We start from the raw sequence: 13,814 nt of genomic DNA, 5'->3' as shown, positions 1-13,814 counted from the left end.
CTGTTGTTCGTGTGACGTAAACCTGACCCAAATTTAGGGTGAATTTGCGCCCACATGGACACGAAGCGGACATGAACTGGGTTTGCGTCGTCGCGTTGGGTCTTGATTTCTATTCATGCAGATTTAAACGGATAAAGACAGACAAAATGTGTATCTGCGTTGGAGTTGCCCTAACACACTATTTTTTACTTAGCTTCTTTCCTCGTTCGCGTCACCTTCACAGTAAAAATATTAACCCCTTCCGTTTTTATTTACTCTGCATACTAGGTTTGTCTAAAGTCAAACTTTATATACTTTCAACAAGTTTGTAGAAAAATATATTAACATATATATCACCAAATATATATATCATTGAATTCAGCATTGCATATATTTTCACATCATACAAATTTGTTACTGTAAATTTTTATATTGTTTTTTGTAAACTTGGTCGATTTTTTAAAAAATTGGCTTCAACCAAAACTAATATGCAAAGTAGACAAAAATGGACCAGAGTATTTATTCTGTTGGGCTGGCTTCAGGATTAAGGTAATCCAAACACCGAGCAAACCTCACACCACACACAACCGCAACCACACACGCACGGAAAGACCAAGTGGCGAGCTCGGAGAGGATTATTGATTCAGAGCTATAAATACGCCCCCTTGCACTTTCCAAATCGCATCGTCATCCTACACGCGAACCACGCCTCCGACCCGATTCACCAGTAGCGAGTCCCTCTCCGGGCAGGCAGCAGCGGAGGCGACAGATGGGGGCGACGGGCGACGCGGAGGACGCGGCGGCGGGGTGCCGCGCGCGGGCGGCGCTGCTGGGCGCGTACGAGCTGGGGCGCACGCTCGGGGAAGGCAACTTCGGCAAGGTGAAGCAGGCGCGCAACCGCGCCACCGGGGAGCACTTCGCCGTGAAGATCCTGGACCGCGGCAGGGTGCTCTCCCTCCGCGGCGCCGACGACCAGGTCCGCAGGGAGATCGCCACGCTCACCATGCTCGCGCACCCCAACGTCGTCCGCCTCCACGAGGTAATTAGTAATACTACTAATCGCGATCTCCGCTCCTGTTGCTACCCCGCCGCTCCTGTTCTCTTCTGAACTAATCGCGATCTCCGCTCCTGTTGATTTCATTTCCCCGTGATCGGCCAGTGGATTCGTTCACGAATTAGCCGCGTGCCGTGCGATGTATGTTTCGCTGCCTGCTGCCTCCCCTAGATCAGATGTATGTATCCTTGGTAAATTTGAGGAAAAGGCGAGCCGGGTTACAAAACATTGATCGGATAGGCGTTCATTATATCTAAACATCTTGATTACCGGGAGGAACCGTGGTACAGTTATCAGCCTGAGATTCCTTAAACAAAGGGCACTTGGAAGTGGGGATTGCGAGCATCATCGTAATGCTTATCCATATATGTCCTCGTACATAATTGTTGGAGGGATTCTGCTTTGGATTATTAGTTCTTATTAGTGTGTTATATACACGTAGGACTAAACCTCCACGTGGTGTTGGTCCAGTTGGCAAGTTGCTGCATGTTCTCCGTTCGTTGGCCCACCCTCAGACATGGGCTGGTGACCCGACAGAGGCAGATATCCATTTAGCAGCGTGCGATGTATACTGTGCTGTGCTGCTGCCTCTCTCCTGGTGGTGAACTCATATTATTATCTCTTTTTTTTTGACATAAATATTACTCGTATTATTATCGTTTGTTAATTACTCATTATTAATACTTAGAAAGACCTCATCGAGCTGGGTTACAAAACATTGACCGGACAGGAGTTCATTCTCCTTTTTGCGGGAGGATAGGACATAGGAGTTCATATCTAAACATGATGACCTGGAACAACCAATCATATGCTACAATCATCGAAAAATGACAGCTTATTAAGGAGAGTGATGTGTCCGCCCCAGAGCAAGGGAGGCTCAAACTCGGGCAGGTGACAACTCGGGTGGGTGACAACTTATTGTCACGTCCTAACCATCCGGGGACCTGGGCATGCGACCGGTCTGCATCACAATACAATTATCAACCGCAGATTCCTTTAAAAATGGTACTCCTGCTTGGAGATGGAGATTGCAAGTTTGCAGGAATCATCATAATGTTTATCTATATATGTTTTCAAAGATTCATAGGAACACTTATCTATAATTGTGGGGGTTCTCTTTTGAATATTATAGTAGGGTGGGCTAAAGCCTGCAGATCATTGCGCGTTACAGGTAGAGATCATTAGCGTGTAGCACGTGGAGTTGGTCCAGTTGGCTGGATCTAGTTCTAGTTGCATAATCTTTGCTTCTTGGTCAACCCTGAAGACATGGGCTAGTGGTCCCACAGAGGCAGATTCAGCTCCATGCCACGCACTTCCCCATGCTAAGATTATCCTTGATTTGGATTGCATGTGACGCGTCGCCGTCAAGGATCCAATAATGCCGACCAGCTGCTGGCAGCCCCGTCCTTATCTTTATCTTATTTTCTACTACTATGCAATGATCTTTGTCTTCTGTGAAATAGAATTGAAATAGAATTGTTTTAGGTCTAAGTGTCTAACTCATGGTGCACATGAGCATATGAATTCGTTCACGTCGGTCGTTTAAGTAACATCATTGTCGTATTATTAATCCTGTGATTGTTTTAACTCTTGGTTTTAGGTTGCTGCTAGCAAAACAAAGATCTATATGGTGCTTGAGTTTGTCAACGGAGGCGAACTTTTTGACAGGATTGTAAGCCCCTATAACTTTTGTTTTTAGTTGTCTAAAAACCTTCCTTTGCACTATAAAATTCTCTGTCAGGTACATTTGTTAGTTCTAACACTTCAAGTTGATTTCCTCCTACAAATAAAAGGCAATAAAGAGAAAACTATCTGAACGAGAAGGAAGGAGGCTTTTTCAGCAGCTAATTGATGGTGTGAGCTATTGCCATGGAAAGGGTGTCTACCACAGAGACCTCAAGGTACTGACGACTGAAGTTCTTTTTTTTTTTTTGAAGCATCATATACTTCGCGAGATAACCAATACGGCTCGACTGTTCTGTGTTCTCCTGATTTACCCCGCTGTTACATGTTACAGCCTGAAAATGTTCTTATTGATCGGAAAGGCAACATCAAGATATCTGATTTTGGTCTAAGTGCTTTACCACAACATCTTGGGGTATGGCAGAAAAAAATATCACACGATTTTCTTGTATTGATCATTTTTATTAATATTTTTTGCGAGGATATTTTCATTTTATTGAATTTAATATCAGCAACTTTTCAGAATGATGGATTGCTGCATACAACCTGTGGTAGCCCCAACTATATTGCTCCTGAGGTAAACGACTGGCCACCTTCAGATCAATTATCTGTTTTACTGTATATTTGCTAATTCTTGTGCCAAATATATCCAGGTTCTGCAGAACAGAGGTTACGACGGATCATTGTCGGATATCTGGTCTTGTGGAGTAATTCTTTACATAATGCTCGTAGGACACCTTCCGTTTGTTGACCGAAATATGGTTGTTCTTTATCAGAAGGTAGACCTTCGATAAAAAAAAGAAAAAGAAAAAGTGTTATTTGGTGTTCTTTCTGATAGTTCTCTGAAGCCATTCCAATGATACTACTGTTATCTGCTTGTGTGTAGATTTTCAAGGGTGACACTCAGATCCCGGAGTGGCTTTCACCTGGTGCACAAAACCTTCTTCGTCGAATTCTTGAACCAAATCCGATGAAGAGGATTAACATGGCAGAGATCAAAATACACGAATGGTTTCAGAAGGACTATATTCCTGCTGCTCCATATGATGACGATGATGAAGATGTACGGCTTGGTGCAATTCTACCTATCAAACAGGTATGGCAAGATGACACAAACTATATGATGCTGAAGACCAATTTATGTCCTAATATAGGCATCGTGTGTTCCGTATCTGTAGCCGCTGATCGGTGAATTTTGGTTTATATTTTTCTATCCTGAAGCAAATTAGTGAAGCACCCGGCGACAAGAGTACTCATCAGATGAACGCTTTTCAGCTGATCGGAATGTCATCTTCCCTCGATCTTTCAGGTTTATTTGAGGAAGAGGTATGCACAAACATTTTCCAGTGCCTCCCTTGCTGTATTTAGAGTGATTTGGTCTGCAAAGCTGGGAAGAAAAACTCATATGCATAGCTTCTGAAGATAAACACCTCATATTCTTAGATCAAGATAATCACTGGATGCTGCCTCACCGGCCTTATACAACAACTCATCTGATCCAACTGAATTTGTTGCAGGGAGTGTCCCAGAGAAAGATCAGGTTCACATCAGCACATCCACCGAAGGATTTGTTCGACAAGATTGAAGTGTCCGCGACGCAGTCGGGGTTCCATGTTCAGAGAGCACATAGCAAGGTGAGCAGAAGCTTCTCATTGTAAAGGATTTTCAGCATCACATGATTGAGTACAAGTTTTGAAGGAACTGAAAATGATGTGCCGTGTTATCTTTCAGCTCAAAATAACGGGCAATTGCAATGGACCGAACAACCCCACACCATTCTTAGTCTGTGCCGAGGTATAATTCGGCGACCTGAACCTTTCTTCGGTGAAACGCGTGGGAAGGGTAACCAATGGATATCAACTGCTAACAGCTGTGGTGCTCTTTTTTTCTTGTCCCAGGTGTTTGAGCTTGGCCCCTCTCTGCATGTTGTAGAGCTTAGGAAGTCTCATGGTGACACTGCAGTGTACAGACAGGTACACAAGAGCGCTAACTGAATTTGCAACTGCCATAACTTCACTGTACACATCTTCAGTGCTGGTGCTTAATGAGTGAATAACTTAATGATGTTGCTTTCTTGGAATGTATTTTGCAGCTCTGTGATAGGATCTCGAGTGACCTGGGAATTGACAAGATTTTTGGGATGGGTTCGCTCTTCGACGACAACCTCCCGAGCTTCGACAGCAGAGCCGCGACACCACTGGTTGCCTTGTGATGAGTGCTGTGCTGTAGATACCCCAACTGACATGTAGGACGCTAGGATCATAGCTGTTTATTGATTGGAAATGATGATGATGGTCGTAAGGATTAGGATCTCACAGTGTACAGAACTACATACAGATAGTCGAGTGGTGAAACTGACTATCAAGGCCATCATCCTCAGCTGAAGGGGTGTGATAGCGGCTCAAAAATGGTTCAGCGATGTAATAATTTTTTGCGTGAAAAGGCCAAAGGCCTTATATTAAAGTCGACCAACCTTTACAAGGATATCTTTACATAAATGAAAAACTACACACAATCTTCCTTCTACACTTGCCATCAGGGAAGCTCGATACCCCTATGGACATTCCAAACACCATCAGAGCTAGTGAAACGTTGTTGACGCAGCAGATGGGAAGTTGCCTGTCGGAGCGTGAAGATGTCGACAACGACAATCTGGGAAACAGACTGTCGCCCCGGAGAAGAAGGCAATTAACATGGTTGGATGACCACCCCAAATCTGGCCAAACAGATACGGGGAGACACAACCTTGTAAGCTCCTTGACAATGCTGAAACTAGCTCAATGTTGTCGGTTAGAGGAGGATCTAGCCATCCACTCCGCCGAAAGATACATTCGAAGACCACCTACATAACACGAAGACACGACCAGACCCACAACTCTAGAAGAGTACTGACCACACGACCCCTCCCCTGCCTCCGCCGCCCTCCTCTAGTCCACCGATGAGATCGTCGCTGCCGAGGTGGACGAGGATTCACGAAAACCTTTTTCTTGGTTTGCATGGCGCCACCATCACCACCATAGCACCACCGTCAGGGTGCGAACTTTTAACTCTAAGAGGCCTAAGTACAATGCCGCAATGTAAATTTGGGGTCCCCACCCCTTCTATCGGTAGAGCGGCAAGTGGAGGAGGGGAGTCGTTGAAGGAAATATGCCCTACATGCAATAATAAAGTTGTTATTTATATTTCCTTATATCATGATAAATGTTTATTATTCATGCTAGAATTGTATTAACCGAAAACTTAGTACATGTATGAATACATAGACAAACAGAGTGTCACTAGTATGCCTCTACTTGACTAGCTCATTAATCAAAGATGGTTAAGTTTCCTAGCCATAGACATGAGTTGTCATTTGATGAACGGGATCACATCATACGAGAATGCTGTGATTGACTTGACCCATCCATTAGCTTAGCACTATGTACCCCTCCCCATCGGGCATGGGCTTGTCGCCGTCGGGGCCATTGCGCCTATCGGATTGGCGGCGAGTTTCGTGGCATCGTTCTATGGTGATGCGCGCGTCTTCCCTCCGTCTGTCTCCCAGGAACTGCCGCTGGTCTCGAAGGGCTCGAGGATCAGATGAAGCCATCGACACATCGTCGGGTTCTTGGTCACGTGGTTCTGGTTGCGGCTGATGGTGTCCTGGACTAGGGGGTGATCGTTTAGTTTGTTGCTATTGCTTTCTTCATAACTTATACATGTTCGCATGACTATGAGATTATGCAACTCCCGAATACCGGAGGAACACTTAGTGTGCTATCAAATGTCACAACGTAACTGAGTGATTATAAAGATGCTCTACAGGTGTCTTCGATGGTGTTTGTTGAGTTGGCATAGATCGAGATTAGGATTTGTCACTCCGATTGTCGGAGAGGTATCTCTGGGCCCTCTCGGCAGTGCACATCACTATAAGCCTTGCAAGCAATGTGACTAATGAGTTAGTTACGGGATGATGCATTACGGGACGAGTAAAGAGACTTGCCGATAACGAGATTGAACTAGGTATGATGATACCGACGATCGAATCTCGGGCAAGTAACATACCGATGGCAAAAGGAACGACGTATGTTGTTATGCGGTTTGACCGATAAAGATCTTCGTAAAATATGTAGGAGCCAATATGAGCTTCCAGGTTCCGCTATTGGTTATTGACCGGAGATGAGCCTCGGTCATGTCTACATAGTTCTTGAACCCGTAGGGTCCGCACGCTTAACGTTCGATGACGATCAGTATTATGAGTTTATGTGTTTTGATGTATCGAAGGTAGTTCAGAGTCCCGGATGAGATCACGGACATGACGAGGAGTCTCGAAATGGTCGAGACATAAAGATTGATATATTGGATGACTATATTCAGACACCTGAATGGTTCCGAGGTGTATCGGGTATTTACCGGAGTACTGGGGGGTTACCGGAACCCCCCGGGGGATCAATGGGCCTTCATGGGACTTAGTGGAAGAGAGGAGGAGGCGGCCAGGTGGAGGCGTGCGCCCCCCCAAGCCCAATCCGAATTGGGGGGGGGGGGCTTTCCTTCTCTCCCTCTTCCCCTTTCCTTCCCCTCCTAGTTGGACTAGGAAAGGGGGAAACCTACTCCTAGTAGGAGTAGGATTCCCCCCCTGGGGCGCGCCCCATGAGGACGGCCGGCCCCCTCCTCCCCTCCTTTATATATGGGGGAGGGGCACCCCATAGATACACAAGTTGATTTCTTAGCCGTGTGCGGTGCCCCCCTCCACAAATTTCCACCTCAGTCATATTGTGTAGTGCTTAGGCGAAACCTTGCATCGGTAACTTCATCATCACCGTCAACACGCCGTCGTGTCAGGAAACTCTCCCTTGGCTTTAGCTGGATCTAGAGTTCGAGGGACGTCACCGAGCTGAACGTATGCAGATCGCGGGGGTGCCGTGCGTTCGGTACTTGATCGGTTGGATCGCGAAGACGTTCGACTACATCAACCGCGTTACTTAACGCTTCCACTTTCGGTCTACGAGGATACGTGGACACACTCTCCCCGCTCATTACTATGCTTCTCCTAGATAGATCTTGCGTGATTGTAGGAAATGTTTTGAAATACTACGTTCCCCAACAGTGGCATCCGAGCCAGGTCTATGCGTAGATGTTATATGCACGAGTAGAACACAAAGAGTTGTGGGCGATAATAGTCATACTGCTTACCAGCATGTCATACTTTGATTCGGCGGTATTGTTGGATGAAGCGGACCAGACCGACATTACATGACCGCGTTCATGAGACTGGTTCTACCGCCGTGCTTCGCACACAGGTGGCTAGTGGGTGTCTGTTTCTCCAACTTTAGTTGAATCGAGTGTGACTACGCCCGGTCCTTGTTGAAGGTTAAAACAGCAAACTTGATGAAAAATCATTGTGGTTTTGATGCATAGGTAAGAACAGTTCTTGCTAAAGCCCGTAGCAGCCACATAAAATTTGTAACAACAAAGTAGAGGACGTCTAACTTGTTTTTGCAGGGCTTGCTGTGATGTGGTATGGTCAAGACATGATGATATAAATTTTTGTATGAGATGATCATGTTTTGTAACAGTTATCGGCAACTGGCAGGAGCCATATGGTTATCGCTTTATTGTATGAAATGCAATCGCCATGTAAATGCTTTACATTGTCACTAAGAGGTAGCGATAGTTGTAGAAGCAATAGTTGGCGAGACGACAACGATGCTTCGATGGAGATCAAGGTGTCAAGCCGGTGACGATGGTGATCATGACAATGCTTTGGAGATGGAGATCAAAGGCACAAGATGATGATGGCCATATCATATCACTTATATTGATTGCATGTGATGTTTATCCTTTATGCATCTTATTTTGCTTAGTATGGCGGTAGCATTATAGCATGATCCCTCGCTAAATTTCAAGGTACAAGTGTTCTCCCTGAGTATGCACCGTTGCTATAGTTCGTCGTGCCGAGACACCACGTGATGATCGGGTGTGATAAGCTCTGCGTTCACATACAACGGGTGCAAGCTAGTTTTGCACACGCAGAATACTCGGGTTAAACTTGACGAGCCTGGCATATGCAGATATGGCCTCGGAACACTGAGACCGAAAGGTCGAGGGTGAATCATATAGTAGATATGATCAACATAGTGATGTTCACCATTGAAAAATACTCCATCTCACGTGATGATCGGACATGGTTTAGTTGATATGGATCACGTGATCACTTAGATGATTAGAGGGATGTCTATCTAAGTGGGAGTTCTTAAGTAATATGATTAATTGAACTTTAATTTATCATGAACTTAGTACCTGATAGTATTTTGCATGTCTATGTTGTTGTAGATAAATGGCCCGTGCTACTGTTCCATTGAATTTTAACGCGTTCCTAGAGAAAGCTAAGTTGAAAGATGATGGTAGCAACTACACGGACTGGGTCCGTAACTTGAGGATTATCCTCATTGCTGCACAGAAGAATTACGTCCTGGAAGCACCGCTAGGTGCCAAACCCGCTGCAGGAGCAACTCCAGATGTTATGAACACCTGGCAGAGCAAAGCTGATAACTACTCGATAGTTCAGTGTGCCATGCTTTACGGCTTAGAACCGGGACTTCAACGACGTTTTGAACGTCATGGAGCATATAAGATTTTCCAGGAGTTGAAGTTAATATTTCAAGCAAATGCTCGGATTGAGAAATATGAAGTCTCCAATAAGTTCTACAGCAGCAAAATGGAGGAGAATAGTTCTATCAGTGAGCATATACTTAGAATATCTGGGTACCACAAGCACTTGACTCAGCTGGGAGTTAATCTTCCGGTTGATAGTGTCATTGATAGAGTTCTTCAATCACTGCCACCAAGCTACAAAAGCTTCGTGATAAACTATAATATGCAAGGGATGGATAAGACAATTCCCGAGCTCTTCACGATGCTAAGGTAGAAATCAAGAAGGAGAATCAAGTGTTGATGGTCAACAAGACCACTAGTTTCAAGAAAAAGGGTAAAGGGAAGAAGGGGAACTTCAAGAAGAACGGCAAGCAAGTTGCTACTCAAGTGAAGAAGCCCAAGTCTGGACCTAAGCCCGAGATTGAGTGCTTCTACTGCAAAGGGACTGGTCACTGGAAGCGGAACTGCCCCAAGTATTTGGCGGAAAAGAAGGATGGCAAAGTGAAAGGTATATTTGATATACATGTTATTGATGTGTACGTTACTTATGCTCGCAGTAGCGCCTGGGTATTTGATACTGGTTCTGTTGCTAATATTTGCAACTCAAAACAGGGGCTACGGATTAAGCGAAGATTGGCTAAGGATGAGGTGACGATGCGCGTGGGAAATGGTTCCAAAGTCGATGTGATTGCCGTCGGCACGCTACCTCTACATCTTCCTTCGGGATTAGTTTTAGACCTGAATAATTGTTATTTGGTGCTAGCGATAAGCATTAACATTATATCTGGATCTTGTTTGATGTGAGACGGTTATTCATTTAAATCAGAGAATAATGGTTATTCTATTTGTATGAATAATATCTTTTATGGTCATGCACCCTTGATGAGTGGTCTATTTTTACTAAATCTTGATAGTAGTGATACACATGTTCATAGTATTGAAGCCAAAAGATATAAGTTTAATAATGATAGTGCAACTTATTTGTGGCACCGCTGTTTAGGTCATATTGGTGTAAAGTGCATGAAGAAACTCCATGCTGATGGGCTTTTGGAATCACTGGATTATGAATCACTGGATTATGAATCACTTGATGCTTGCGAACCATGCCTCATGGGCAAGATGACTAAAACTCCATTCTCCGGAACAATGGAGCGAGCAACAGACTTGTTGGAAATAATACATACCTATGTATGCGGTCCGATGAGTGTTAATGCTCGCAGCGAGTATCATTATTTTCTAACCTTCACAGATGATTTGAGAAGATATGGGTATATCTACTTGATGAAACATAAGTCTGAAACATTTGAAAAGTTCAAAGAATTTCAGAGTGAAGTGGAAAATCATCGTAACAAGAAAATAAAGTTTCTACTATCTGATCATGGAGGAGAATATTTGAGTTACGAGTTTGATCTTCATTTGAAACAATGCGGAATAGTTTCACAACTCACGCCACCCGGAACACCACAGCGTAATGGTGTGTCCGAACGTCGTAAACGTACTTTATTAGATATGCTGCAATCTATGATGTCTCTTACTGATTTACCGCTATCATTTTGGGGTTATGCTTTAGAGGCGACTGCATTCACGTTAAATAGGGAACCATCTAAATCCGTTGAGACGACACCATATGAACTGTGGTTTGGCAAGAAACCCCAGTTGTCGTTTCTTAAAGTTTGGGGCTGCGATGCTTATGTGAAAAAACTTCAAGCTGATAAGCTCGAACCCAAATCGGAGAAATGTGTCTTCATAGGATACCCAAAGGAGACTGTTCGGTACACCTTCTATCACAGATCCGAAGGCAAGATATTCGTTGCTAAGAATGGATCCTTTTTAGAGGAGTTTCTCTGGAAAGAAGTGAGTGGGAGGAAAGTAGAACTTGATGAGGTAATTGTACCTGCTCCCTTATTGGAAAGTAGTTCATCACAGAAATCAGTTCCAGTGATTCCTACACCAATTAGTGAGGAAGCTAATGATGATGATCATGAAACTTCTGATCAAGTTACCACCGAACCTCATAGGTCAACTAGAGTAAGATCCGCACCAGAGTGGTATAGTAATCCTGTTCTGGAGGTCATGTTACTTAACGATGACGAACCTATGAACTATGAGGAAGCGATGATGAGCCTAGATTCCGCGAAATGGCTTGAGGCCATGAAATCTGAGATGGGATCCATGTATGAGAACAAAGTGTGGACTTTGGTTGACTTGCCCGATGATCGGCAAGCCATAGAGAGTAAATGGATCTTGAAGAAGAAGACTGACACTGACGGTAATATTACTGTCTACAAAGCTCGACTTGTTGCGAAAGGTTTTCGACAAGTTCAAGGAGTTGACTACGATGAGACCTTCTCACCCGTAGCGATGCTTAAGCCGTCCAAATAATGTTAGCAATTGCCGCATTTTATGATTATGAAATTTGGCAAATGGATGTCAAAACTGCATTCCTTAATGGATATCTTAAAGAAGAGTTGTATATGATGCAACCAGAAGGTTTTGTCGATCCAAAAGGTGCTAACAAAGTGTGCAAGCTCCAGCGATCCATTTATGGACTGGTGCAAGCCTCTCGGAGTTGGAATATACGCTTTGATAGTGTGATCAAAGCATATGGTTTTATACGGAATTTTGGAGAAGCCTGTATTTACAAGACAGTAAGTGGGAGCTCTGTAGCCTTTCTGATATTGTATGTAGATGACATATTGTTGATCGGAAATGATACTGAATTTCTGAATAGCATAAAAGGATATTTGAATAAGAATTTTTCAATGAAAGACCTCGGTGAAGCTGCTTATATATTGGGCATCAAGATCTATAGAGATAGATCAATACGCTTAACTGGACTTTCACAAAGCACATACCTTGATAAAGTCTTGAAGAAGTTCAAAATGTATCAAGTAAAGAAAGGGTTCTTGCCTGTGTTACAAGGTATGAAGTTGAGTCAGACTCAATGCCCGACCACTGCAGAAGATAGAGAGAAAATGAAAGTCATTCCCTATGCTTCAGCCATAGGTTCTATCATGTATGCAATGCTGTGTACCAGACCTGATGTGTGCCTTGCTATTAGTTTAGCAGGGAGGTACCAAAGTAATCCAGGAGTGGATCACTGGACAACGGTCAAGAACATCCTGAAATACCTGAAAAGGACTAAGGATATGTTTCTCGTTTATGGAGGTGACAAAGAGCTCGTCGTAAATGGTTACGTCGATGCAAGCTTTGACACTGATCCGGATGGCTCTAAGTCTCAAACCGGATACGTATTTATATTAAATGGAGGAGCTGTAAGTTGGTGCAGTTCCAAGCAGAGCGTCGTGGCGGGATCTACGTGTGAAGCAGAATACATAGCTGCTTCGGAAGAAGCAAATGAAGGAGTCTGGATGAAGGAGTTCATATCTGATCTAGGTGTCATACCTAGTGCATCGGGTCCAATGAAAATCTTTTGTGACAATACTGGTGCAATTGCCCTGCCAAAGGAATCCAGATTTCAGAAGAGAACCAAGCACATCAAGAGACGCTTCAATTCCATCCGCGATCAAGTCAAGAAGGGATACATAGAGATTTGCAAGATACATACGGATCTAAATGTTGCAGACCCGTTGACTAAGCCTCTCTCACGAGAAAAACATGATCAGCACCAAAACTCCATGGGTGTTAGAATCATTACTGTATAATCTAGATTATTGACTCTAGTACAAGTGGGAGACTGAAGGAAATATGCCCTAGAGGCAATAATAAAGTTGTTATTTATATTTCCTTATATCATGGTAAATTTTTATTATTCATGCTAGAATTGTATTAACCGGAAACTTAGTACATGTATGAATACATAGACAAACAAAGTGTCACTAGTATGCCTCTACTTGACTAGCTCGTTAATCAAAGATGGTTAAGTTTCCTAGCCATAGACATGAGTTGTCATTTGATTAACGTGATCACATCATTAGAGAATGATGTGATTGACTTGACCCATCCGTTAGCTTAGCACTATGATCGTTTAGTTTGTTGCTATTGCTTTCTTCATAACTTATACATGTTCCTATGACTATGAGATTATGCAACTCCCAAATACCGGAGGAACACTTAGTGTGCTATTGATACATCCATTTTGCATCATGCTTTTATATCGATATTTATTGCATTATGGGCTGTTATTACACATTATGCCACAATACTTATGCCTTTTCCCTCTTATTTTACAAGGTTTACATGAAGAGGGAGAATGCCGGCAGCTGGAATTCTGAGCTGGAAAAGGAGCAAATATTAGAGACCTATTCTGCACAACTCCAAAAGTCCTGAAACTCCACGAAAGTCAGTTTTGGAATATATTAAAAATACTGGGCGAAGAAAGCACCAGAGGGGGGACCACACCCTGTCCACGAGGGTGGAGGGCGCGCCCCCTGCCTCGTGGGCCATCTGGAAGCCCCCCGATGCCCATCTTCTGGTATAAGGTGTCTTTTGCCCTGGAAAAAAT

General features: G+C 43.8%; 1 protein-coding gene across 2 annotated transcripts; it reads left to right on the top strand.

The window, feature by feature from the left end:
• The first annotated feature begins 653 nt into the window (after nt 1-653).
• On the top strand, nt 654-5,214 carry LOC123180346 (CBL-interacting protein kinase 17). 2 transcript variants are annotated; one of them, XM_044592384.1, is made up of 12 exons: nt 655-1,018; nt 2,634-2,705; nt 2,827-2,934; nt 3,051-3,131; nt 3,240-3,293; nt 3,370-3,495; nt 3,603-3,812; nt 3,938-4,042; nt 4,234-4,350; nt 4,448-4,510; nt 4,615-4,689; nt 4,809-5,214. In XM_044592384.1, the coding sequence occupies exons 1-12, from the start codon at nt 749-751 to the stop codon at nt 4,926-4,928; spliced, it is 1,401 nt and encodes a 466-aa protein (XP_044448319.1). In that variant the 5' UTR covers nt 655-748; the 3' UTR covers nt 4,929-5,214. The 2 variants fall into 2 exon arrangements, with proteins under 2 accessions (XP_044448318.1, XP_044448319.1); XM_044592383.1 differs by having other exon boundaries at nt 654-1,018; nt 3,051-3,293.
• Nucleotides 5,215-13,814: the final 8,600 nt, after the last annotated feature.

Source organism: Triticum aestivum, chromosome 1D, assembly GCF_018294505.1.
Source record: "Triticum aestivum cultivar Chinese Spring chromosome 1D, IWGSC CS RefSeq v2.1, whole genome shotgun sequence".
Classification (NCBI taxonomy): domain Eukaryota; kingdom Viridiplantae; phylum Streptophyta; class Magnoliopsida; order Poales; family Poaceae; genus Triticum; species Triticum aestivum.
Note: the sequence above shows the minus strand (reverse complement) of the source record. Positions and strands in the feature narration are given on the sequence as shown.